A 27,990-nucleotide genomic window follows, 5' to 3' on the forward strand; every position below is an offset into this window, starting at 1 on the left:
ACATTTCTATTCACAAGGAAAAAGCTCCAGTCCATCTTTTTATTTTTTTGAAAAATTCCTGACATTACAGAACTAAACTGAAATGTATTAATTCCACTCTTACATTTCGTGACATAACAGAAAAACTTCATGAGCCAAGAAGGGGAGGGGGAGAAGCTTATAAACTAAAATATGAATCAGCATTTTAACAGCTGAACAGAGAAAAGGAATTAAAATGCTGCATTTAAAAAAAATCATGAGTGGATGGGTAAAGCATGTAGAACTGAAAATTTACAAACTAGTTAAAACCTGGAATCGCTGACTGCTCAGAAACTACACAGATGGATCATGGGGATGAACAGCAGAAACGGGTAATGAGTGAGGCGGTTGCATTGTCCTAGCTGCTTCCCATTCCACCAGTCTCCGAAGAAAGCCTACAATGAGAACAAAGGTTAGAGGACTTTTTTAACAGAGTAGACTGCTTGACTGCCACAGATTTGAGGCAGATAAACCCCCTCCCCACACACACGCCCTCCCTGTTGTAGGACACAAACAAAAACTCAAGTTTAATCAGAAGCTAGAATTGGCTTGCAGTCCTCCTTGGTAGGGCAGTATGCAAACAGATCTGCCCCACCACAAAGTTAATTCCAACTGGACAACCCAGAAGCAATGCCGGATTTAGAGCAACGATGGCCCTGAATACCCTGCTATCATTTAGATCAGTGGTCTTTGACCTTTTTCATGCCACAACCCCAATAAAGTATGAGACTGGGGACCTTTGGTCCCATCCCCCTCCTGAGACCCTATCCGCCCGCTCCCTGCCCCTGTCGCCATTGACTCCCTGCCACGCCCTCCCAGCACTGTTCACTGTAACCAAATATTATCAGAAAGCAGAAAAAGTTACCATGAAGCCTGGCATTAGTGAAAGCTATTTTCAGCACAGTTGCTAAGAACCTGAGCAGGACTGGGACATAATCTCCTGAAGAGGTACACTAGATGTCTCCCCCTTTTACCTGATGGTGCTCTAGTCCAGTGGTCTTCAAACTTTAATTTCTGTAAGTTGTCATGACCCACAACAGAGGCTTCATGATCACACTGGAGTCCCAACCCCAAGGTTGAAGAACACTGACTTAGATAGTCAGGAAGACAGCAGAAACTACTACTACCACCCAACCAGACCATACTACCCATGACAGTGATAACTTGAATGTCCTAAATATCCAGTGCTTCATGCACACTGTTTTTATGCTGGAACATGCTGATACCACCACTGTTCTCCTAACTATTAAACTTTGTTGGCAACAGAGACTACATACAGTGCCCTCTACTCCTGACAGAATCCGGTAGATAGAGCTACCAGAGGTACTGTTGCATTGTATGTTTAACATGTCCTATCCCTGAAATAAAACTAATCCATAATAATTAGGCAACTGCCATTCAGGGTCAGTGGGCAAGAGCAACACATCTACAGAATGACCTGACTATAGTCAAAATCAACAGAATCGCTATGGCTCTCAAAAAGGTACAAGAGGAATGCTCTTTCATCCAACATTATGCCCCACCTACAAAGACTAGAGAGCCTTAGATTACCAACTTCAACCCAAGTTTAAAGCAGATATTATGCACTTTTCACCATTGACTGTTTCATGCTCAGAACCTAAAGCCAAACTATAGTTATTCTGCCAGCAAATTCTAACTTATCCCAAATCAAGTCATTGGAATGAGAATTTACCCCTCAAGAGGGATAATCTGGATATCTCAGCCAATTTACATTTTACCCACCACTGACACCTTGCTCAACTACCAATTTTTTCTTTGGGGGGGGGGGGGGGAAGAAGGGTATTAAAACCTCTAAAGCAAGATTGTTTGAAGACCCCATTAACACTGCTTTCTGCATCAGGGCTATTACAAGCCTAACATCCATGCTAACATTTTTGACAGAAAGTCAACTGATTTAGCTCCAAGAATTTGGGGCCTTTAATAGCAGAGGTACATCCAAACTATACAAAACTTACCTTCTAAGTTCCAAAGACCTTTAGAGATGTTCTCCTAGCAGTATGCAAGTTATTTACTAGTCCTGTGCAATTTGGAGAATGCAGGTGACTTTACCATCTAAGCAGGGTCCAATCATTTGGGTTCTCCCATAGAACTGTGACTAAAAAACCCACATGACTAGATCCCGCCTATTTAAATGGGTCATTTAAATATCCTCATTCCCATTAGAATATAGGCTCCCAAGGGGGTCTGGTAGATGAAAATGGCAGCCCAATAGAAGTGGTGACAATTCTATGGTAAGCCCATTCAAGTCCACTTTAGAAATAGAACACAAGATGTATGTGCTTTTTGTTGTGCTGCAGATTGGTATTTTCTCCACTATTCTGATGGAAACTGGAAAAAATGGCACACTAAGAGTGAAGTTGTCTAACTATCCCACACCCAGCCTCAAAATGTAATTTACCAGTATCTACAACATAAAGGGAAAGGGTGGTACTCAGTGCATGAACCAGGATTCTGCATTTGCAGAGCCTTGTTTTCGGTGCAAGACCAAAGCCACACAGGTTCCTACACCCCTTGCACGTGAAGGATGGGAAAGAACTTGGCAAAGCAACGTTGGGAGAAACAGCATCCTTTACATGAGCCCATAAAAAGCACTGCTGCATTTCAATGCACAGAGGGACTTGGCACGTGCTATGCAATGGGTAACAGTCAACTGAACAGGCCAAACAGGTAAAGCAGCCAAATCTTCACTGCTTAGCCTTCACTGCCTAGAAGAAATCTGCACGGGTCCTAAATTACCATGGCTGCACAGGAAGGGAGTCAGTCAAATCCCAGCATTCTGCCCTCAGAACACATGTCTCATTTACTTGGTTTTGAAGCATGATGTTAACAAATGACAGGGAAAAGATTCTCACTGCATGAATGTACAAGCCAGGAACTGGACTGTGTAAACCAGCCACAGGAGAGGCTGCAGGACTAATCAGGCCGAGAGAGAGAAGGCAGAGCTTTACTGAATATAAGACTCTGCTAGAGTTCAAGTTATTTCTACTTCTCTAAAAAAGCCAAATCCTACAAAACCCAAACCCTGGAAGTAGATCTGCTCTGCATTATTCCTTGGCTATCACTGAAGCAGTTGCGTAAGAGCTTAGTTCTTGCACATGGGTATAAATGGTGGGAAGGGCAGGATTCACAGGGATGCAGAGACTGGGTATATGCAGTGTATATGCCTCTTGGGATAGTCATTTTGGTAGTACCACATGCCAAGTGTGTGTCTCCCTCTAATAAAGTTTGACAGTGGAATATCTTTTGATTGCTCCTATACAGAGCTAAGGATATTAAAGGTTATAGCAGTTAAGGCCCATATGGATGCCAGTTGGACTTTAAAAAAACCAACACAGTGAAGCTCAGATATCCCCCCTTATACCACTGACTGGTAGTAACTTGCTGCATGAACAGCGTTTGGATACAACCAAACTAGAAGAACAAGTTATAGCCCATTAAGTCAGCCCCACAGAACACTATGAAACAGACGGCCAGCCCAAAAACATGGTTAAGAGTGGACAATTTTTACTTAATGTGATTACACTACAGAGCAGAACAGTTTTTTTAAAAAAAGTTACAATTGTGAAAGTCAAACTGCAGAAACAAGTACTTAAAAGAAAAATAGATTCCTGCTACTCAAGGAAAAAAGTGTTTGACAGAACTGCATAAGCCAGCCAGTTGACAGCCTCTCTCCTTCTCCACAATAGAAACAAGTGAGCCCCTCCATCTCCCTGAACGCAAAGTATGAAATTACGTAGTCTAAATATCTAGCCATCGATCACTATTTCAAACTTGTTCTAGAATTTTTTAAATACAAAATATAAACAAAAGCATCTTAACAATTCCAATCGTCACTATTTCTTATTCAGTGTTGCCTTCGTTGGTTTTGAAAGTTTATATGCACCAGAGACTGCTCAAAAACGGAAGCACTTGCAGTGCTTGTGTGACAACCCCAGGCTACAGATAAAGTGAATTCAGGTAGAAACTGAGCACCATGTTGGACACAAGCACATCCTCACTGCATCATTGGTTTTGCCTACCTATTTTCTACTTGCTTTTCAGTTTTCAGTGAACCCTTGGGTAGGAGACAGCTGTTGGCCTCAAAGACCAAAAAGAAGAACTGGGACAAGTGAAACCAGCTGGCCAGACTACTAAATTATCTAGGGCCCACAATGCAGACAAACACCAGGTGCTTAAAGCCATTCCTACACACATCGTAATTTTAAAAATGCACCTGCAGTATTATAGCTGTTCACTGCAGTATCTCCATTTCTCCTGATGCCCTTGCCTCTCCAGTTGCAAAGAGTCCTGGGTGTGGAGAAAGCCAGGAACCTGAAGTCTGTGCCAAGGGGAAGATGTGTATGCAAGGAATACATCACAATTCTGAGTAGGTGAATTATATAAGCCAACTGGGTAACTGCTTTCAAAGACAAGTGGCAGTTTGTTTGGAAGCAGGGATTTGGCTAGTAGCCCAAAAAGACACAACCAGAACACCAGGTCTAAACTGCACCCCACCCCCAGCATTGACAGCACACATCCTCATAATTGTGTATTAAAAAACAAAACCTTCAAGTGATAATTTATGTACTTCATTTTCTAAGACAATAGTTGGTGTCTGTTCAAAAGTAGTGGGGGGACTTTAGCCTGGGGGTGCAGTGTGATGTTCAGCCAGCTTGTGGTCACACAATTCAGTTCCAATTTAGGCACACCTGTGCATGTTCTCACTGCAACAGCTTTATTACAAGGACAGACAGACAGTTTGGCCAAAATAGCCTCTTTGCACAGCTTAAACCAAGAAATTTTGAGCATTTCGGTTAACAGACCCTAGCATTCCCTGCCCCCCTCCCCCAGTATTCCATGTAACAATGCAAACAAAACTACTAAAACTACTACAAGCTACATAATCAAGATCACTACTGGACTCCAGAACTGATTAATACACTTGCTCAATTGTCTTTGACCTAATGGAGGTCGCCAGCAAAAAACGCCATCCTAAAAAGGAATCACAAGCTCACTTTTGTTTTGAAGTGTTAAAAAAATCTCTTCCAAGTCTCCTCTATGATATTCCCATTGCTGAAAAAGCAATCTGCTGTTCCTCTAAGGCCACAAGCAGACACTCAGTAGGGAGAAAATCTCTGTTTTTCCGTTTTCAGTTTGTTAGTAACACATGGCACAGCTGAGGTGGTGGAGGCACCCTTAGCAGCAGACACAACATTTAGAGCCAGGAGAGGGACGGGTTTCATGCCAAGCAGACTGGAGACACAGGGGGCGGTCGGAAGAGGGTTGGGGAGGCTGGAGGGTGCGTCGGAGACCCCTGCTGTCGCAAGCGAGGGGGTGGTGGTGGAGGAGGAAGAAGAAGAAGGGGTGGAGGGTTGAGAGAGGTTGATGCTGAGGTGGTCGGGGATCGTGACGGAGGCTGCCTGGGAGGAGGGTTTAGCGCTTTCTAAACTGTAACAGAGGAAAAAAGGAACAAAAATACGGGTGGGTGGGTGGGAACACCACAAAAAAAGCACAGGACACAAACAGCTTAACACAGCATGAACCTAGCCTGGGAAAGTTTGCAAACAGCAAAGCTGGAAGAAGGGTGGGATGGGAAGAGAATGCTGGCTGCAAGGGAATCTCAACATTCTCTAGGTGTACCAAGGTCCACTAAACCCAACACATGTGCAGCCCACCATAGTCCCAATCCCATGATAAACAATAGTTCCAGCTTTAGTTTATATCAACTTTAGAAGCAGCAACTTGGCTGCTTCAGTACTGAACTACAAAGCACATTTCCTATTATAGCTACAGCAAAGAACTACTAAACATAATGCAGTCAAGCAGGTGAAATTCTATCTGTTCTAGACAAGTAGGTTCTTACAATACACCACTCTTCCTTCCCCCTCCCCTGCTCATGCAGCTGTTCCTTCACGTTTAACACAGGCAGCCTGTAGTCCTTGCCTGTATTCCAAACATGCACTTAAGTAACTAATTCTAACAGTGTGCTGCATTTCAAAGCCAGTTTCCTCCACCCTTGCAAAAGAAAATTCTCTGGTAGCAGAGGAAGCTGTTCCTCATCTAGCCAGGGAAATTCAAAATTCTGCTTCAGAAAGTGCAGCATCAGTGGGGAGAACCACCTAATTACCAGAGGGAAAGTTTAATAGCCTTGCATTAGAATAAGGCAGGGCTTGCAGAATCACGTTTTTCCCTCCCAGATGGAGCAGTGTGGTCTTCATCTACATTTTGTAAGTTCCTTAATACAGCAAGTCAGATGTAGCCCATTTTCACAGATAAGAGCTTCCCCCCGCCCCCCCACTGAACAGTAACTGCAGCTCAAGTTGCAGAAACATTCTTCCTTAGCACTCAAGAAACTATTTCAACTTGGCTTAGCTGGCACTGGCAAAGCTTTAAAGATACCCAGAACACCAACATGATAGGTACTGAATGACCGATAACTAGAGTAGTTGCTGCACTGCTTAAGTGATACTGACAGATTTTCACCTCCAGCAAAGTTTCTAATGCCATTCAGAGACAAAGATTAAAAGGAGATCCACTGATGGACTTTCTCCAGAATCTGCTAAATGGAGTAACTTTGCTTAATGGCAAGGCCAGCTTTAATCGTAACTAGGATTCTTATGAGCAGGTTAAATCATGTCTATGTGGAGGTCTGTTGTAAGGACAGCAGAATGCAAAATGCAGGGTTTATATGCAGTACTTGGTTTTCAGCACTAAATACTGCAGTTCAGGCTTGGGTATTTTGTCTTCTTAGCAATCCTATAACTTACTTGCAAATGACTCACTAAGCTATTCAACTCAGCTTCCCCTCTTGCAGATTTTTTTCAAGGTGCAGTCATAGCATAATTGGATGGGATGCACCACCTAGAATGGAGACCACCATATCTGGACCTCCAAAAACATCTCAGCTACAGAACTGAAGGCAATGAAGCATTAAAAAATGTTAAAACAGCACTACACTAGGGGAACTGCTTCAAGCAGTTCCCTATACTAAAGGTTCTAATGGTCCAGCAAGACAGCCTCACTAGAGGAACAGAGAGTTTTCCGGGTAACCAGAAACAACTGCTTTCTTATGGGAGTTTCCCATTTTTTCAAGGCAAGAGAAAGAACAATGTAGCAGTGTCACCTTAAAAGTTCTATAAGGTAAAGATTTGGGAGGGCAATTCTTCATGGACATTTGGGTCATACATTGAAATGAACCAACTGTGTAGTGGTTAGCAAAGTCTACCTCCACAAACAGCCTTAACTGTTACAGCAGGAGAAAGCTTCTGGACACAATGTGAATGAATCACAACATGAGTGCCCAACACATTCTAATAACCAGTTTTGTCATTTTGCAATGAATGCTTTATCTATAGCAGGGAAGAAGTCTAGGAAGTCGGAAGCTCTCCATTAAGCTGATGCTTTTCCTTTTGCCTTAGGAGAACTAAGCTGCTCAAAAGCAGCAGAGAGCCACTTGCCAAGTTGGCTTTTTAAGGACAGGCCCGAGGAGCAGCCACTGCTGCAGTCCATATCTGAAACTGCTCCTAGTAAGAACACTTCAGAAAAAGGAGCTGCAAGAGACTTTGCAGTGCAAAACCACATCTGGTAGAGCAGACCTTTCCTTGTGAGCTGCAATCCTCAACCAGACTACACAGTTTTTAGAAGGATCCCAGAATGATGCACCTTCACTTATCTTTTTTTGGAATCTAGTTAAGCGTCACACTGTTGAACAGCTTCAACTCAGCAATAAGACTTCCTAGTCTAACTGTGTAGACTTTCAGGATGCAGTGTTGAATCCAGCTCTGTCACAAGTCAGGGAAGTCTAGTTTAAAAAGCTTGAGAGCTGCCAGCCACATGTTCCCATTTCAATCCCCTTCACATTCTAATACTTTCCTAGCTTCCAACAACACATCTGCAAAAAGGATAAGGAGAGGGATGCCACCTGCAGTATCAACAGTTTTCCCCCACTACTTCCAACCTAGTGGGGGGAGGCAGAACTGTCTTGGGTGTTCATTTCAGCTTAGAAATACTGCCTTTTTCCAAAGCACTGCCCTGGTTTTAGAAGTCCTTCACATTCCCCAGTTCTACCAATTCATACATGCACTAACAAGTGACATGCCAGTGAAAAGCACTTACCTGACATTAATTAGATACTGAGCCAGGCTAATGCTGGCTGCAGATCCAGTTATGGTAACCTGCCTGTCAGTAGATCCTTCCACTGGATTGGCAATTTTGATCTGCGCCCCAGACATCTGGCGAATCTCATTTATCTTGGCGCCCTGACGCCCAATGATACAGCCAATCAGCTGAGGAACAAAACAGTTCACTAGTCAGAATGGAGTTCAAGGCTGCAAAATGATGTACATATTCATGTTTATGTTCTCTTTTCAGATCAAGGACCAATCCTAAACTCTGGGAAGCTGCATAAATTCCAACTCATTTGACACATCCACCCCACATTTTCACTAACAAATGACCACAGTAATTACAGACCTGAGTAGCTATTTTTGAATTGTTTCTCCCAGTAACAACACAGCTGCACTTATATACATTCAAATCACCTGTCACATCTAGCCAAGCAGTTTAAGATCCCTCATGCTGCAGGCACTATTCTGGTTTTTTATCTGTGAACCTTACCACTACAGTTGCAGTATGATGGACAACTTGAAAAAGGTTCAGATTATAATTGTTCTTTCTACACTCAATGTAGCTGTACTGAACAAAGTGGGGTACAAGAATTGAGGTTTGTACAAGCTTTGTATCATTGGGACACTTATTTCTGTGCCAATCTGAACTTGGTCAGTTGGCTCTGGAAAAGATAATCTCATGTTATATTTCAGCTGTGGCTCCAGGGACCACCCAAGATGACAGACTAGGTTAAGATGCAACAGCCTAGTGGTTCTCAAACTCACCAGAGCCACAACCCACCTTGGCCTCCAGTGCTGCCATTGTGACCTAAAATGGGCTTCTGGATACAACAGGAAGTTGCATTCAGCAATCCAGAAGTGATGTAGAAGTCACTTCCGGAGGCCCACAAAGGCCTCTGGAGGCAATCCTGGGCCTGGCACAACACAGGAGTAGGTTCTGGAGATGGGCTACAATTCAGGAGTGGCCCCCACTTGCATCTATTAGGCTCCAATTTGGAGATGGAGGCAAGGTGGGCAGGCAGGTGCAACCCACCAAACCTCGGACCATGACCCACCAAGTGGGCTGTTACCCACAGTCTGAGAAACACTGGCCTAGCTACTTTGCTTATATGCTTACAAATACATATTACACCTCTGTTCTTCCTCATTCCCTCTGTAATTTAACAGTCTTTAAGAGCAATTCTAAAAGTTTGGTCAGCTGCCTGCTCATGACTAGGTTTGGCCACATGATGGATGTGACGACTTCAACCTTGCATACTTTTATTTCCAAAGTAAGAGTCCATACTCAGTTAAGGCATAACTAATATTAAATAATCCCAAATACATAATCATGCTGATGAGGTGTTTTGGGGTAACAAAGGCCCACCAAGGTGCTTATACAATCTACCTTTTGCTCTGCTGGACTGCCACATCAATATCAACAAACAGAAGAACCTGCAACCTTATTTGTAAAGCAAGTGTATGATTACAATCACGACTGGGGCACTAGTTCAACAAGCAGAGCAAACAGGCATGAAATAGGCCTGCGTAAATTCCAGGACCGCATCAGGATACTTCCTGGATTCTTGGGTTATCCAAGCAGCTTATCCAGTTTTAGCATTTGCTTTTGAAAACATCTGCAGTGACCTCAAATCACCCCAGAAAACTACAATGGCAATAAAATTCTGACAGTTATCCAATTGTATTGTCTCACAATCATCCTCTTGTCTGCAATGCTCTCTCAATAGAATTAGGGGACACAGGCATTGACAATAGCATCAGTTTTGGATCACATGGTCCAATGAGTATTTGTATGCTCATGGCTTTACCACTCAAAAACCCCATGTAGCATGATGCAAAGGATTCTGTAACCTGCAAGTCTCTGCTTCACATGTGTGATTGGAGAAATATTGTCCAGGAAAAACTTTGCTTTTTAAAAAAGCACTTTAAACAGCATTGCAAGGAATGAGTGCCCAGAAATCCTCATAGGTACTATGCTCTGGTTTTTCTGACCAATCAATATCTGCAGCTCAGCTCTTCCTTCCACCTCCCTCCTCCAACAGACAGGCAAATGCATATACAACATATGCCTAGTTCTGAATTGCAAAGCTTGTATTAAAACTAGCTTCAGGTGGACTGCAATAAGAAAACAATCATTCCTTGTTATTTAATTCCAATCAATTCTTAACCCAAGAGCTTCTTAAAAAGGAAACCAGATGTCTGGATGTTCTCCGCTTCACTTCAGTTGCCACTGCCCCCCCCCCACTAGTACAGTGATCAGACCTTAGCCCCACCCTCCCATAACAGATGGAGGACAGCTGTCCAGACAGTAGCACAAGAGCAGTTCTGAATATGCTCTGGAAGCTCCTTTAATGCACCTCTTAAAGAGCTACAGGAGATTGATGGAGATAAGTTGCAACTTCCAGTCAATCTGTATCTAAGATTTCCCAGAAGTGTAGACTTCTGCAAAATACTTACATCATTTGGAATGGTGAGTTCATGAGAAGTAGTTTGAGCTGATGCATCCAAACCTGCTGAGACACAGAAAGAGACCAAGAAAAGTTCAATGCAAGGCAGGGAGAGAAGACATCAAATAGAAACCAGACCCATCAGGCTAGCATTTGCTGCTGAGAAAAAAGCTGCTAGCCTGAAGTTCCAACCAAAGAGCAAGATGTTAAATTCAAGCACCTCCTTCCTCTTCCTAAGTACCAGAGGTCTGTTATAAGTTCTAAGTACCAGGCTCTGTTATAAAGCAGACACCAATAGGCTTTCATTTGTCCAGGGGAAAAAGTGAAGAGATTCCACTTGTTCACAGGCACAGAAGTGAACGATCCAAAATGAAATGAATGACCCTTTACACATGGATTCTCCTCAAAAACTGAAGACAGACCCACAAACATGCATGCATTTTCATCTCTCCATTCAGCTGTCTGTCCATGTCCTTGCTCTCTGATAACCCATCACAACTACAGACCTTGTGCTAGGCCACAAATGAAGCACAGGCAATTGCCACAAAGCACAGGGCCTGAGCTATACATTAATCCAGTCTAGCCGTTATACACACACATGGCTGACCTACCACCTTCACAAGCAAACAGTTTTGCTTCCAAGTGAGAGGCACTTCATTCTACTTTGCTCTCCAAAGATTTTTTTTCAGATGGCAAAGGATTTATCAAGCCTAATCCATGAACCTTTGCACCTGCACTGCTTTCTAGGTTTTGTAGTTCTTTGCACTGTATGCAGTTAGCAGAATTTGCTGACCGGGAAAGAATCTCCCACCAGTATTGACACAAAATAGAGTAACTACAGGTTTTTTCAGTCATTACCCCAATAGCCTTCCACATCTGGAGAGCTGGATTCGCCTGTCAAGATACAAGGGACAGTAAGTGTAGTGGTCCTGGCTGTAGCCCTATCAGGCTTTCCGCCATGAGACAGCTTTCACACAATTTGGTACAGCTATCAGGATCACAGCAACTGGAAGGCAACTGGCAAAGCTGTTGAAAGGGTGAAGAAAGCAGCACGAAAACCCTACCTAACCAACGTCTTGTTTTCAAGGACAGTGAAATCCACCCACTTCCCAAGATTGTTACCTGTTTATTTATTTTTTAAAAATGAGATAATGGCGCTAAGCCAGGCATCTGCATTAAAGGCCAAGTGGTGACTCTTGGACTGCTAGCGTATACAGAGAGAAGGAATTTTCATACCACTGAATCCAGTGTTGCCATGAGACATTGGAAAGTGTGACTGTTGCATTGCCAACTGGTGCAGCTTGGTCAGCTAGAAAGGGAGAGAAAGAGAGACAGGTTGATGTTAGGTATTTAGCAGGGCAACACGATCAGCACACACCAATCTAAAAAGAGAACAGATACTGCAAGCTGAGCATGAGGCACAGCCCCTTGGGGCAAAAGTTCAGAAGGAAAACTAGGTTAAGGAGCAAGCGCTTCCCTGAGCAGAGATGGGTGCAGACAGAAGAAAAGCACCATAGGGCATGAGGCCAACACCCATCTCCAAGTACCCTGGCTCAACAGAAGGCATCTGCAGTGAACTGTGACAAACACTAGGAGACAAAGCACGAACAGCAAAGTAACACAGAGACTGGTTTGCAGTGGTGCATGGGACTACACCATGCAGGACTCTGTCAAGCATTTGGAGGGGAGAGGTATATCATGAGGAGTGACCAGAATGGAGCCAGATGCTCTCCCCTGTATTAAGCAGTGCAATTTACTAGCTCTCTCTCCTAGACCTACACATCCCAGTTGCACCCTTCACTGCTTTAACCATGCTATGAGCAGAGATCAAAACCCTATGTGCCCTTCCATTAGAAGTTGCAAGTCTCTATAACTAGCTCAACACCAGAAGGAATTAGTAAAGGATAGGGAAGAACATCTTTTCACATCAAGTGAATGTAACTAGCTAATGGCTTTATTAGCAAGAAGTATGCCAAGGCAAGACATGCCATGTGAAAGTCCCACCACCTTCTAACTACACCTACACAAGTGACTACATGATGCAGTCATCATGTCTGGAAATGAAAGCAGAAGTCTGAGGCCAGCCTCCCCATCACCACCACAGTGAAGCACACTACACCAAATACCCTATGCCCTTTACCAAAAACCACAATGACAGTATACCATGGAGTTTTGTTTGGGGGGGGCACTTTACATCAAATTGGGAGGGAGGTGCAGGGAGGGAAACTGGAACTTGGAAAAGTGTACCAAGCTTCGCTGTGCAAGTGTGTCACAGGCCAGCAGAAAAAGGACAGATCAAGATTGGCTACATAACGAGTGTTGAACAAATTTGAGGAATCTTTTTAGGTCAGATTTCAGTTTCAAATTAAAACAGACTTCTAAAGCTGCTTGCCGAGAAAGCATGGAGCAATTTTGAAGGGAGAAGTGGGGTGATTTCAAGACAAGAAGTGTAAACAAAACTTACATCTGGCTGTGGAATGGCATACTGTCCTTGAATGGTATAGGCCTACAAAAAGGAGGAAAACAGTCCTATTAAAAACCATTGGACAGCCACCCAGTGACAGACAGATTTCAACTAGCCAGGAAGCCAGAGAGCTGAGGGGGAGAATTGTTGGTGGGGAGCCTGAAGGCAGGCCTCTTAAAGGGGGCTGCTTGAAGTCGCTAGGTATGCAGTGTGAGGAGGGAAACCTGTCCCCACCACAAAAAGGATTAGTATTAACAGCTGGTTGTTGGTGAAGATTTGTTGTGTAGTGGAGGATTGGACAGTGCTACAAGCCCTCCTGCCCTATGCACACGGCAAACCAACACCCAAACGGGAAACTTCATTTACCTCCTATGCCTCCAACTGCTTTTAAAGCTAAGAGGAACCAGCTGGGCATTCATCCCCACCCCACTAAGTTTCCCCATCACTCCATACTCCTATGAATCTGCAGTGGATAACTACAGCCAGGTGCTGGCCAACAATGCAAGATGGCAGAAATGCATCTGGAAAAGTAGGGAAAGCACAGCAGCCAAACTTGATGGTTCTGGGAAGTCACCCTACTGAAGCAACCCAGTAAGGTAGTCACTGTGTGGAGACTCGCTTAACACTAAGTGAGGTTTTGGGAATGTCTCACTTCCAGGGTACAGGGAGAAATGCAGCCCAGGTTGGAATTGACCAAGCAGTTACCACCTGCAGGGGTGCTTACTAGGCCTGCCAGGTAGTGTTTGGTGGACTTAATCTAGTTCCCAATGAACAGGAGTTCACAGCACAAGCCGCCGCCACCACTCTTGCCACCCTTGTTGGCAGTCTCAAAGAGGCCAAGGATTGAATGGGCCATGGAGACTGAACTCCCCTCTCACCTCTTGAGGTGGTCCCTCCAGGTCAGAGTTGAGGCACATTGATGGGGCGGTGTGGGGGTAGCTTGCACTGCCGCTGCTGTACCTGTCCTGTGGATAAATAGAGGACTTCAGTCTCCAGGGCTGTCAATCCGAAACCTTTCACTAACACCAAAGTCATATATTAGCTTAGTCTGATTCAAGGGTTAACCTGTACTAGACAGAAGCTGGCTTACTCCAACTCATGTCACATCAGTAGCACATATGACACTGGGATTCTTCCTGAGGGCTAACGCCCCAACTATCTGCACTTGTGGGACTGGGAGCCTGCCTGGGCACAACGAACCTTGCTCTCTAACAGCATAATAGGGCGACCCTGCGACAAGACAAACCTCTAGCATACAAGCAAACTAGGACTATCTTCCAAAAACTTCCTATGTGCATTTTCATTGGCAATAACTGCCTAGAAAGCTGTCAAGAGCCTCTGGAGAGTAGGTAATATGAATGGGAGGGCAGGGAGGAAAAGGAAAGGGATTGAGGCAAGGACAAGACCACGACAGCACCTTTCCCCCACAAGATGCAACAGCCAAATCTCCCAATATAAGTGGCATAAGGTACCAAGAACTGGGTGCGCTGAAGCCAGCCCTGACCAGCTGCTGCTATTTTCCTACTGCTGACAAACTATTTACATCCATCACTTCCATTTTTCACCTTCATAACCTTCAATTTATGTAATCACCCCTCCCACCATCCCAAATCCACTTCTGAAACATATGAACTGTTAATGAAGCCCTCTTCAAAAAGCTTACAGGTGGGCATTGAGGCACTGTGCTCAAAAGTAGTCGAATGACCAAGACTTCAGAGTGTTCCAACTCCACTCCACATACTCATGAAAGTCTTCCCTGGGCATGAAATTCTGAGAGACTTCCTGCTTCTCAAATCCATATGCCCCAGCCTCACACAAGACTCATCTGCCTAAATTTGCGCATCTGCAAGAATCGTTTTAACTTTTAAAAAGTCTTGCAGGATCTATCTGAACTCACAGCCAACTCAAACAAGCATGCTTGCTTGAAATCCATGATAACAACAACAGGATTCCAGCCAACTGAGAGACTGAAGTCCCATCTTGAAATGGCCATAACAATGCTTTGTTTTACAAAAAAATTAATGTCTGTATCTCACGCCTGTGTGCTTCAAACAGATACGGGCTATGTTTAAGCCTGAAGCAAAATCGTACCTGAAAGCTAACAGGATTCAGTATCTTTTGGCATGTTTATGCTAACCACATGTCCTCCAAGACATGATTAACAGGGAAGTGATATTCAAACTGTCCTTAAAACACTATCGCCTTGTCAAAGAAGTTGCCCCAAAGTGTTTTCAATTTTGGCATCAGCATCATGGTGGCATCAACCAGGATCTCCTCCTCACTTCCCCAGTCTTCTGGGTTCCAGTTCTCCCAACACCTGTCCCTCTCAATATTCAGCCCCTGCTGCTTTATAACTCAAGTTCTAAACAATTCAAGGCCTTTTTACCACAGAACTCAAAGGCCAGAACACAAAATTTGGGTTAATGGTCCTATAACTGGAGTAGTTTCCAAATTCCAGAATTCCCCCACCCTCCACTACACCAATTACCAATAGACATCAGAGCCTGTCAAACATTCAAAAGCAGCCTCCAAAGAACAAAACCAAAGCAGCAGAGGTAGCACTGTGCTGGCCAAGTGGGCAGCACAGGTGATAAGCATGCACAGAGTGGTTTGATGTGTGCTGGCAGTGTTGAAGCTTAGTAGGCTACTAATTTCTTGCCCCCAGAAGAAGAGGAATGGCCTTACCTGACCGCCTGCAAAGATGACAGGAGAACTGGATGGCTTGGGTCGGTAGGGGATGGTGACACCCTTTGGGGGAGACTAGATTAAAAAAGAGTAAAACGAACAGCATATGGTTAATTACCAAAGACTCTACAGTTGCAGTATCCTAAACTTTGCATCTGTCAGAAAACTGCTTTGTTAGCTCAAACACCTAGAAAACTGTCCCATTCAAGAATTCCTGCTTCTGGCAAAAGCCCTTGGACAAAACGGCCTCCATCAGATACAGATGTCAAGAAAAAGTTACGGTTTAAAGAACATTCTATAGCCAAGTCAGCTAGAAGTACCTGGAACCAATCCAAGTAGAGAATCACTGTAATGGTCAACTACATGAAGCACTGCTGTGACAAAGACACAATCACGTGGGAAGAGTCCTAGGACTGATTTTGGGTACATTATGATTCCCCTGCAAGTCAATGGATTTAAGCACGAACAGACTTTCCTGAGGTGACAGCCACAAGTTCCTTGACGGCTAGGCAAGGAGGAAGGAGACCAAGATATCCCAACATATTCCATACCAGAAACCACCAGATTGCCTTGCAACTGCATTCAATACAGGCCCAGTGCCCTCAGACACTGAACTCACAATGTACAAATGTGACCTGTTTACCTCAGGTCAAGGAACATCTCCCTCCAAATACACCTAGTTATAGTACAGTTACCACCTTTGGGTAACCCTCAACTTTTGCAATAACTTAATTCTCACAATTCTCCTCTTCCAGAGTATGCTGCAGATCACAGTATTGCAATAAACTAAAAATTATGCAGAGAACCAACCACCAACCTCCCTAGAGTCCTCAGGATTGCCTGAGATAAGGAGGGTCATAAAGTTAAATCTCTTCAGCCAAAAATGCAGACATGATAAGAACCCCTGGTTTCCCCCATCTTTTCCAAGCGTTAATTGAACAGCACAACTGAGAATACTTGATTCTCTCACAGAATCATGTACACAATCCCTGCTGCTACTCTATGACATTAACATAGTTGTTGGTTTGGGAAACCCATATCAGCTGCTCCAAATCTAGAAAGTAGCTGGCCAATTTGTCTCAAAAGCTTTAAGCAGTATTCTCTCCCCCCCCCTTACATTATAAGGTTGGGGGTATCTACAAGAAAGCAGGCTGCCCCACCCTCCTTACCTCCAGCATGACCACACAGATTTGTTTGACGCACTCGATGATGGACTGTGGAATCCCAGCAATGGTGATCGCTCTCTCAGTCGAGTTGGGCAACATATCTCCTGCCACCTGGACCTGTGCCCCTGTGCTCTTAAGATTAAAAATACAAAGTTAGGTATTCTGCTTCATGGTTTAGTGGCCAACAACATGTTATACAAATGAACATGCCATCTCTTCTTGTAGAGCCAAGACAATTAATGCTAAGTTTACTGTGTGGCTTTTGTGACATAACATCACAAAATCTGCTTCAGCACAATATTCCATGCCTGAACCAAAGCTATAGGATCATTACCTCACTATTCTATCCCTCCTTTCTTAACAATTCTATGATCACCTGGACCTACAGGACACACATAACCTGTAAGATAGGGAACTATTTGCCTAATAAGCCAGAGAAGGATTTCAAACAAAATGATTACATTCAAATGTTCATCCAGTACTTCAAGCTTGGAGAACTTTGGCATCGACTTAGCCAAAAGTAGTAAACTAGGTTTGAAGTACACACACACACCCACCATACCAGGAGATGAGGTTTGCTTACACCAGACAATCTCCACAGCGATAGTGCTGAACTAGCAATCTGCCAGTATCAGCAGTGAACGTTAAGGTAGTTCTTGCCGGCGTGACACATTGCTCAGTGAGTTCAAGTCAGGACTATAGAAAGCCTGGTTCAAACAGCCCAAGATATCATTCTCTCTCAACCTAGCCCAGTCTCAAGGTGACGTATGGGGAGGGGGGCAATAAATGACAGTTGTAAACCATCTTGGGTATTATGGACAGGGCGGAAGGATTGAAACGAAAGACAAGATCCAGTCAGAGGGGGAGTATAACTAAACTTCAAGATTTAAGTATTGCATAATATTTACTGCATACTGAAAAATATTCTATGCACTTTCCTACATTAAAGGGATTGATTATTCTGTGGTATTCCAATTCCCTTTTGGGTTGTTTATAATTTGAGGGTTTCATTAAAATGTTATTAGGGTCACTTAGATTTCAACTGAAATCAATGGGGGAAACGACGCACTGCACATTCAAATGGGGGTAGCATCACGTCTAAGTGTAGTGTCAAGTCTAAGTGATCCAAACATGCTTTATTACCAAAAAACACGTAAGAACATAAGAACAGCCCCACTGGATCAGGCCATAGGCCCATCTAGTCCAGCTTCCTGTATCTCACAGCGGCCCACCAAATGCCCCAGGGAGCACACCAGATAACAAGTGACCTCATCTATTTGTGTTCATCCAGGGATCCCAGTAAATAGTTTGGGCTTGTTTTATCTGCTCTGCTAAATTTAACTGCTATTTTAAATATTACTGTATGCCACCATGCTAATGAAGGATGCCAAGACGTTTCTTAGCAGAGCTTCCTAAAGATCAGAGGTATCATCTTTGAATATCTGTATGTATGTGTTGCAAGTTCAATGTTTAAGACATGAGAGTCAGTTACACCTTTTCCAAGGAATCAGACTATGGTTAGCATCCCCTCCTAAACAAGTAATGTGCTTGTTATATGCACCAAAAATTGTATTTAGTTTTCACACTTCCCACTTAAAATCAAAAACTAACTCTCCAGTTAAAAGCTTGAACCACCCCAGGGGAGGGAAGTGTTGAGCCTCTGCCTGTCCTAAGCAAGTTCAGCCTGTCTATTTGGCAATGCACTGACCCTGATGAAAAGGGAGGGCAAACTTACAAGAAGCACCTGACTACATTATGCCTGGCTCCAACAGCACCGGGTCTCAGTTTCATGAGCACTAAATATAAGTGGCTGTATTAAGCAGGATGACGCAGAGTCTATGCGTGGCATTCAGCCTCAATACATTTTGCACAGGGTGGTGTTATAAAAGGGACAAGAACAGCAGTCTGTGATAAAGGCAGTCAGCAAGCAGTCCTCACAAGCCTAGCAGTCAGGTACATACCTCTCTTATCTCCTTGATCTTGCAGCCTCCTTTCCCAATGAGAGAGCCACATTGGCTGGCAGGCACCACCAGTCTCAGAGTAACAGGGGGCCTGCTAGAAGCCGTGCTGTTGGTCATTGAGCTGCTGATGTCCTGAGAACAGAAGTCAACGGAAACTTTAAGCTCCTGAGGCTTCAAAATTGAAGGCCAAATTAGTTCTTTAATCATCAGAATTACAAGATACAAATGCTTTGGAAGCAAAACACTGAAGTTGAGATAATGCACACAATTTCCAGGCAGTGCTAGTCTAAACTGTCACTTACTAGAGAATATCAATTCAAACTAAGCAGCACTCAACTTTTACTATGACTCAATTCTCTTGGGCCACATACTCCTCAATAGAGCACACACAGAGTGTAATAACACACTCATCAATTTTTAATGTCAGGAGCAGCCAAAATTAGAACATGCACACTTCTCCCAAACTCCATTGTCCCTAAAAAGGGTCAGATGTGCCATCCTATACTTTCCCAAATAATTTTCATTTTTCATATAAATCAGACAACACATTTAGAAACATTCCTTCCTTATCATGAAATAAAATCACAATTTATTTTTTTCACATTTTTATACCACCCTTCCTCCAAAGAGCTCAGGGTGGTTTACACAGCTGCTCACCTCCTCCTTGTCCTCACAACAATCCTGTGAGACAGGCTAGGCTGAGAGAAAGTGACTGGCCCAAGGTCATTATCATTTCTCAATATCAAAGAATGTCTCTAGGGATTATTACAACCTACACTATAAAATGGGGGAAGAGAAACACTGCAGCAAGTATTGACTGACACAATAAAGCCAAGCCTTCACTTCCATCTCAACAATGCCTGACAACTTGATATAATAATTTAGACCAGATCTTGAACCCAATATCCTTGAGATTTGCAACAGCACAGTCCAAGAACCTCAATGGTAGCTGTTGCAGCAATTGTGTTGAGCTAGCTGCAAACCTATATGCCAGGAGCAATGGAATACCATCTTTCCTTAGTCAAGGGCAGCAGCTCAGACTTTAAGACGAGATAGGATAAGCAGAAAGGGAGGTCTCAGGTTACTGAGCATTACCAGAATGTCAAACAGTGCATTTCAAAAGTTAAAAAGGCACAGCTAGCACACCACTCAAGCTGCACCCCTACTGCAAGAATCGTGAGCTGCTCTTTGACGTTAAGAGGAATATAAACTGAGATTCCTTTTAAAATTCGAATAGTATCCCCCATCTTTCTAGATGACAAATGTCAACTTGCAAATGTCTGAGGGAACCAACAATATCAAAAGGCTTAATCATGTTGAAAACCTAATACGATTTGGTTACCCTTAATCTTCAGAGCCACCTTTTAGTGTGTAACCAAGGCAGAGAGAAAAAATGAAATGGCTAACAGAATTCAGATTTGTTCCAGCTTTAAACAGCTTGGCGTGAAGAGGAGAACATAATCACGTGGGAAGAGTGTACAATCAAGTCCCACCATGCAGGAGACAGCACAAGAGCAAAGAACTGTTCTATTGATTCTACTATCAACAAAAATGCAAAAGCACACAGCTTTGATCACTTTTGCACCTGGAATGAATTGAAGGGCAGGTGCACATCAGAATTATACAACATCTGTGTTAGGAGGTACTTTAGGCTGGCCACCTGTGAAAGATCTGCCTCTTGCTCTACAGAGGACTCTCCAAACTACGGTCCATGGGCTCCCCTGAATGAACAGGGCTTACCAGGCCATGGGGAAACCTCTTATCTCTTAACCTCTTAACGATCGCATTCGTTAGGACTTGGATGCCTATGTCTGATGATGTCTGATGCCAATGTCTGATGATGTCCCCCTGGCAACTGTTTGTCCAGTGTTGTGGGATTCTTTTCAGCTTGTGCAGCCCGAGGATGTGGACAGACTCCTTTGGAGTGTGAGGCCGTCTGCCTGCCTGTTTGACCCTTGCCCAGCTTGGCTGATAAGAGCTGCCCGGGGTGGACTGGCTGAGTGGACGGGGAGGGTGGTCAACTCTTCTTTGGGGGAGGGGACATTGCCACCCGCTTTGAAGCGGGCGGTGGTTCGCCCCCTCCTGAAGAAGCCCTCCCTGGATTCCACTGTGTTGAACAACTATCGGCCAGTCTCCAACATCCAGTTTCTGGGCAAGGTAATTGAGCGGGTGGCGGCGGCCCAACTCCAGAGGGTCTTGGATGAAGCGGATTATCTGGATCCTTTTCAATCTGGTTTCAGGCCGGGCTTTGGGATGGAAACTGCCTTGGTCGCCTTGGTGGATGACCTACGCCGGGGACCGGACAGGGGGAGTGCGTCCCTGTTGGTCCTGCTGGACCTCTCGGCGGCTTTCGATACCATCGACCATGGTATCCTTCTGGGCCGATTGGCCGAGCTGGGAGTTGGAGGCACTGTTTTGCGGTGGTTCCGCTCCTACTTGGAAGGTCGGTCCCAGATGGTGGTGCTGGGGGATGCCTGTTCGACACCCTGGCCATTGAGGTGCGGGGTGCCGCAGGGTTCAATTCTGTCTCCCATGCTATTTAATATCTACATGAAACCGCTGGGTGAGGTCATCCAGGGGTTTGGAGTGGGGTGTCATCAATACGCTGATGACACCCAGCTTTATCTCTCCTTTCCTCCAGACTCCAGGGTGGCGGTTGAGGGCCTGGAGCGCTGTCTGGAAGCAGTGAGGATCTGGATGGGGGCTAACAAGCTGAAATTAAATCCGGATAAGACAGAGGCTCTCCTGGTTCGGAAATCCTCGATGCAGGTGCTGGATTATCGGCTTGCTCTGAATGGGGTTGCACTCCCTCTGAAGGAGCAGGTCCGCAGCTTGGGGGTCCACCTGGACTCGCAGCTGCTCCTGGATTCCCAGGTGGCGGCTGTGGCTAGGGGGGCCTTTGCTCAGCTTCGGCTGGTGCGCCAGCTGCGCCCGTACTTGGATCGTGCAGACCTGGCCACGGTGATCCATGCTACGGTGACATCAGGTTAGATTATTGTAACGCGCTTTATGTGGGGCTGCCCCTGAAGACGGTTCGGAAACTGCAATTAGTGCAGAATGCGGCGGCCCGTGTGGTCACTGGAGCTAGGCGGTTTGACTCTGTCAGCCCACTTCTCCGGGGGCTGCATTGGCTGCCCATTCGTTTCCGGGCCCAATTCAAGGTGCTGGTTTTGACCTTTAAAGCCCTATACTGCTCTGGGCCAGGTTATCTTAGAGATCGCCTACTTCCGCACAATCCGGCTCGTCCTCTCAGGTCATCAGAGAAGGCCTTTTTACAAGTGCCGCCGCCCAAGGAGGTTCGTGGGGCGGCAGCAAGAAATAGGGCCTTCTCAGTAGTGGCACCAACATTATGGAACTCCCTTCCCCTTGACTTGAGAATGGCTCCCTCTCTTGAGACCTTTCGGTGAGGCCTGAAGACCTTGTTGTTTAACCAAGCCTTCTGACTTTATGGCCTTTTTAACATCTTTTATACATCTTTTAGTTGCTTTTTTACAGGCCCGATTCCTCTAAGAACTGCTGTTTTACGCTCTTTTATTCTGACTTTTATTTACTACTGTTTTTATGGGTTCTGCTAATGTGTTTTTTAATATGTTTTTATCTGTTGTGAAATTATGTTTTAATCTGTTTTATATGTTGTTAGCCGCCCTGGGTCCCTTTGGGGAGAAGGGCGGGATAAAAATAAAGTATTATTATTATTATTATTATTATTATTATTATTATCTCTGATCTCCCCTCATGCTGTCCAGCTGCTTCTACATTCTGTCGCCCCAGCAAGCTTTGTGCCTGGATTTCCAGACAGGCATGGATGGCTGCCACAAGGTTTAGGGGAGATCAGGAACAAAAGTAAGAGGCTCCCTGGTGAACACTAAGCTCCAGTCGCGCTAGGGAGGCTGCTTTTGTTTTTTGCCCTACAACCAAGATTATTAAAGCAATGAAAGTCTTATTACTTTAATAAGTGTAACATAATTAAGTGTGAAATTTATGACATGATCATGACAAATTTAATTCAGCCCAACTCAGCTACATGCCGATTCAAGACCACTGTCACAACTATTTAGATCAGTGGTCTCACTCCTTTAGCACCAGGACCCACTTTTTAGAACGAGAATTTGTCAGGACCCACCAGATTGACATCATCAAGCAAGAACATTTTTAACAATCCTACCCACACTTACCCAGCAGTAAGTCCCATTTACTAACATTGTTAAAAGCATCTTCATAATAGCCTGTTAAACGTACAAATCTGTGACATTTCCCCAAATGCAGTCACTTACGAGGGAAGCATCAAGTCTAACATTTTAAAAATAAAATATTGAAATGAATGGGGACCCACCTGAAATTGGCTCACGACTCAGTTTGGGAAACACTGATCAATTATCAAAAAAAGCTTAGATGTATGACTAAGCTACTGTCAAGCACAAAATTAAATTACTTTATCTAAAAAACATGGACTTCCCAATATTACTAGATATGAAGAGTTTGTCCAACATAAACCTGCACATTCTGGGAGGTATAAGAACACCCATTCTGACACCAAGAACAGCAGATTATCTCCACACCCCTAATGAGAATCACACTAATATCCACCATATAAAATGGTTTGAATTCAACATTCTGTCTGTATTGTGATATGCTGCTACATCATCTAGATTTGTCATCCCTACCCTCAGCAACTACACTGAGAACTGCCGGAAAGTGGACACATTTTACATCCTAATGTCATTCCAGGAAGAAAGTACCAAAAATGATTGATTAAAGTCATGTCCTCAACTCATCAAGGCCTAGCTAAAACACACCACCACCTACCTCTTCCAGTTTGTCAATGATCATTGCAAATGCTTTGAAGATGGCATTAGTGGGTCCAGCAAGAGTGATAATCCTTTCTGGGCAGTTCCCTTCTGAGATGTTAATGCGAGCACCACTCTAAAGAAATAAAACAAGTTGCAAGACAAGGAGTTGCAAGAACTTTGAGACTTTGGTCACTCCATTATTTGGCTATCTAGCTAAGACTCCAATCCTGTGCATACTTTCTTGGAATAAATTCCATGGAACTCCCTTCTAGGTAAATACGAGAGAACCTACAACCTGATTCACTGCATGAGAGAACCTACAACCTGAGTCACTGCGTAACAAAACTAAAGCGCCAAGCACAACAAGGCTTGGCGCTTTACAAATCCAGCCAAGGCTTAAGCCAAAAACCAAAGAGCTCCTCCCATACAGACTTCCCTTGTCCACAGCTAGTTCTTCAAAAGAGCCACCCACTATAACATTCAAACTAGGATTAAGTGAAACTACCTTTATGTCTTTCATAACAGTGGCCTCAATTCAGTGAACTGCTATTGCCAGTTGAGATGTCCCCTACTACCTTATTTAACTTTCATTGTATTTTAAAGGCATTAACCTACCTCCTCACGCATCTTCTTTACAGATTCTCCTTTCTACAAAGGAAACAGAAATTGAGAGATTGGTTACTAATATCACTAATTTGAATTAAAGTTAAAAAAATAAATTAAGTTGCCTCACATACCTTCCCAATGATGCTTCCAACCTCCTACAATACAAAACAGAAGACAGTTATAATTCAGTCATTCTAGCAAGGTAGCCCCATCCTTTCATAGGATACCTGTGTAACACTTGCATAACACAGTAAAAGATTCCTACTCTTCAAACAAGAGCAGCCTCAATTTCCAGCTAATAGGGTGAAATTGAACATTTAAGAATTTAATATAACACTCCTATAAACTGGTACTTGGAGGTAATGTACAAAGTTTAAACAAAATCATGCAAAACCCCAACATTAAAGATAAAGCTTTATATCAGTTTTTCAAGAAATACTTAATAAGCTTTTATTAAGAACTGCTATGAATATCCTCCACTGGGGTGAACAGAGCACTCTGCTACAAAGAAGATGGTATGCAAGAGCAAACTGATGTTTTAATTTGATCAGACAACTGAGTTTTCCAAGACATTCACTGTGACCTACTTTCAGTCTAAGGCATACAAAATGAGGAAGAGCAAGTACCTTCCCATGCATAAGTAGGCGAATAGTAAGTGTGACATTTAAACCTCCTTCGATAACACCGGTGTCCATCTTGAGCTGTGTTCAGTTAAGTCAGGCTTAGTCAATGGTCAGATCTTTGGTCACTGGGGGAGAATCAAAACTATAACAGAAAAAGACCATTTCATACTGTTATCTGATTACACAAGCAACTTGTTAATGCTGTTTTACCCCTTTTCTTTTTTCCAGTAGCACCTGACATTCTCAGTTACATATAGGCCCCAGCATTATTGCATTTCTGTAACAGATTTAGCTCAGTCTGACAGGAGAGGTATAACCCAAGCTGATCATTAACAATGTGTCATAACTACAGATTTGCAAGTACTCATTGTAGCTAATCAGTTGGTGCACAGAGGTTTACACCTTCCATGTGCTTATTCACAAGCTGGTCACGTGGTACTTGGTAGCCAAATGTGTTAATACTCATTAAAGATCACTGGTTAAAGTTGATCCATGGAATATTCATGACACCAAGTAGATATATCCTTCTTTAACAACCTGATCTGCCTTCACTCCCTTTGCTAGAAAGAGAAAGAGATAAATTGTCACTTTCGGTTTTCAGCTCCATTGCTCAGCAAACTGCAAATAGTTTTAGCAGAGGAGCTTCTCAGTCATTTTCACAGCCTCATCACCACTAGAACTAAGAGTCACTGTCTAGATTTGACATTCCAGGGACAGGCTGCATGCCTTAGTACAATATGCTTTACCAGATGCCATGACCCTCAATGTTCAACTGTATAACCGAGCCCATTTTTAACACATGAGCTCAGTCTTGGGCCATGCAGACTAAAGTATGTTTGATAGATATTCTGCAGACTCTCTCACACTGGAATAGGCGCAAACAGCCACCACAAAAAAAGTTTTAAAACTTCGCAAGAGTGACCAGAAATCAGCAGCAAATTTTAAGCATCAAGCACAGTAACTGAGTACATGGAGGAAATGTGACAGGTCAGGAACTCAAGGAAAGAGCCTTTCATTATCTTTAATAACTATGGATCAAGCTAAAAAACATCTGTTCAATATTTCTAATATTGTTAAGTAGAAAATATTAAAGTCAAAGGGCACAACTAAAGTTTTTGAATTAACTCAAGATTTATTGAACTATTTCTGCTCTTATACAATATGATCTATACATTTAAAGAACATATTTCATATTTTGACTAAAATCCTGCTTATCTCAATTATCAGTTTTGCTTCTACTGCAGGAATTAAATCAGTTTGGGCACAAATTCCAACTAATGTGTTTCAAAAGGAACAGTTTGGGAATGACATGGATTGAAAGGCAGCTGCTTGTAAAGATAGTCAGCAATTTGGGGGGGGGGAAGGAAGGAGAGGTGCTGCAGGAGGTCAGATTTGGGTTTTATAAGAGTAACACAGAAGAATCAATACTGAACTATAAACAGACTCCAGCCAAGAAAGCCTTGGCATGTTTGCCAGGAGAATCAACTGGATTCCAGCCAAGAAGGCCTTAGCATGTTTGCCAGGAGAATCAACCCAACCAATCTGAAGGCATTCCCTCTAGAGCAGCCATTTTCAACGTGAATGGTCCCCAGGTGTGCCATGGGAGTTTGGTGGAGGATAATTTAGTAATAGAAATGGGGATATGAGCCCCTCCCCAACAGCAAGCTGTGCCTTGTCAATTGTCCAAAAACTGGTGTGCCTTGACAATTTTAGTACCTTGTTAGTGTGCCAAGAGATGAAAAAGGTTGAAAATCACTGCTCTAGAGACCCACAAAACTAGTATAAAATTACTCCTCTGTTCCGCCCGCCCAACCCAATTGATGTTCATACTCAAGTCTATTTCAGCTCTTGTGCTACGAACCTCAACGCTCTAGGAGGAAAAACTCTCATCCCCAAACCAGCCAGTTTAAGAAGAGGGAAAGTCGCTCTTTCCCCCTGCTAACTGGGTCAAAGGCACTTTCCCAAGCGGGGCTCCCCTTTTATTGATGAAGGGAGAGCAACGATCCCTCCTCACCCCCAGCAGTGCCTTTTCTAGTGGCCGCCTGCTGGTGTTTTGCTTGCACCTTCTTCAGACCTTCACGGACAGGGAGCCATTCAGTGGTCTGGTTCTCTCTGCAAAGCGCTGGAAGAACTTTCTGGGGGAGGGAAAGCGGCGTGCAAGTGCTGCTGATCACGATAAAGACGCCCCAAGCCCGCTTTCAAGAGAGGCCTCCCTCCGCAGGAGGCAGATCTGCGCTGGAAAGTTCTCAGGAGGACTTTCCGCCTCCTCCCCCGGAGAGCCGCGCGGGCTGGAGAAAGGGCCGCAGGGCGACGGAGAGGGCGCTGCAGCGCTGTGCTTCGGAGCTCCTGCCGCCGCTCCCAGCCACCTCCCGCGGCCAGCCTGCGCTGGGCCTCCTCCAGCCTGCGACTCGCAGGCACCGCGCTCGCGTCGACCTCGACCCCTCCCCCTTCCATGGCGCGCGCGGGCCAGGCCCAGCTCCCGCCCAGTGTGACGCAGCAACAGCGCCCCCCCTCCAGGCCGGTGCGGCCTCCGCGCTCCCCCCCCGCACGCGCACGCAGCCCGTTCCACGCGGGGCCCGCGCGCTCCCCCGATGCGCAGGCGGAGGCAGCAGCACCGCCCCTCCCCCTCCCCAACTCCAGCGTCTCACGCGCACTCGGGCGGCACTAGGCCGCAGTAGGCCCCGAGCGCATCCCCAGGCTCGCGCACAGGGCCGGCCGGGCTGGGTGGCGGGGTCGACGGACGAGCGGAGCTACTCGAGGCCCGGGATTCGGAAGGCGGGGGAAGGCAGGGAGGGGGCGGGGGCCTTACCTGGCGGGGTGGCTGGCCCGGCCGCGCGCGTTCGCTCACTCACTCGGGCGGGGGAGGGGATGGGACGGGGGGAGCGGGAGGAGGGAGGGCGGGCGGTGCGCGGGTCTCCGGGGCGGGCGGAGGGAGCGGGACGGGGGGAGGGGAGGAGGAGAGAGCCGGGGTGGGCGGGCGGGATGGCGGCGGCGGGAGGAGGGCAAGGGCAGCGGGAAGGGGCTGCGGCAGCTGCTCTTGCGGCGGCGGCCTCGGCGGGTCTGGGAGGGGGAGCTGAAGAGCGGGGCGATTTCAACCCCGCCTT

At 44.8% G+C, this 27,990-nt stretch overlaps 1 protein-coding gene across 14 annotated transcripts; it reads right to left on the minus strand.

The window, feature by feature from the left end:
* Nucleotides 1-3: 3 nt before the first annotated feature.
* PCBP2 (poly(rC) binding protein 2) lies at nt 4-27,980 on the minus strand. 14 transcript variants are annotated; one of them, XM_066616769.1, is made up of 15 exons: nt 27,696-27,980; nt 24,890-25,011; nt 24,395-24,418; nt 24,273-24,305; nt 23,674-23,790; nt 18,868-18,999; nt 16,910-17,038; nt 15,741-15,815; nt 13,934-14,020; nt 13,056-13,097; nt 11,828-11,900; nt 11,450-11,485; nt 10,602-10,657; nt 8,134-8,303; nt 4-413 (listed from the first exon to the last, which is right to left on the minus strand). In XM_066616769.1, exons 2-15 carry the CDS (start codon nt 24,956-24,958, stop codon nt 377-379), a joined length of 1,080 nt encoding a protein of 359 aa, XP_066472866.1. In that variant the 5' UTR covers nt 24,959-25,011; nt 27,696-27,980; the 3' UTR covers nt 4-376. The 14 variants fall into 14 exon arrangements, with proteins under 14 accessions (XP_066472866.1, XP_066472868.1, XP_066472865.1 ...); XM_066616771.1 differs by having other exon boundaries at nt 10,602-10,654; nt 24,890-25,028; nt 27,696-27,979; XM_066616768.1 differs by having other exon boundaries at nt 24,890-25,028; nt 27,696-27,979.
* Between the last annotated feature and the right edge of the window lie 10 nt (nt 27,981-27,990).

The sequence above is a fragment of the Tiliqua scincoides genome, chromosome 2, assembly GCF_035046505.1.
Source record: "Tiliqua scincoides isolate rTilSci1 chromosome 2, rTilSci1.hap2, whole genome shotgun sequence".
Classification (NCBI taxonomy): domain Eukaryota; kingdom Metazoa; phylum Chordata; class Lepidosauria; order Squamata; family Scincidae; genus Tiliqua; species Tiliqua scincoides.

What these genes read in the sequence shown, in the direction of transcription:
- PCBP2 (XM_066616769.1), bottom strand. Translation starts at nt 24,958, where the DNA reads ATGGACACCGGTGTTATCGAAGGAGGTTTAAATGTCACACTTACTATT. An exon ending in TCATTGACAAACTGGAAGAG is followed by an intron (nt 19,000 to 23,673) that starts GTAGGTGGTGGT and finishes TTCTGTTCTCAG; the next exon opens with GACATCAGCAGCTCAATGAC. An exon ending in AGATCAAGGAGATAAGAGAG is followed by an intron (nt 17,039 to 18,867) that starts GTATGTACCTGA and finishes TTTAATCTTAAG; the next exon opens with AGCACAGGGGCACAGGTCCA.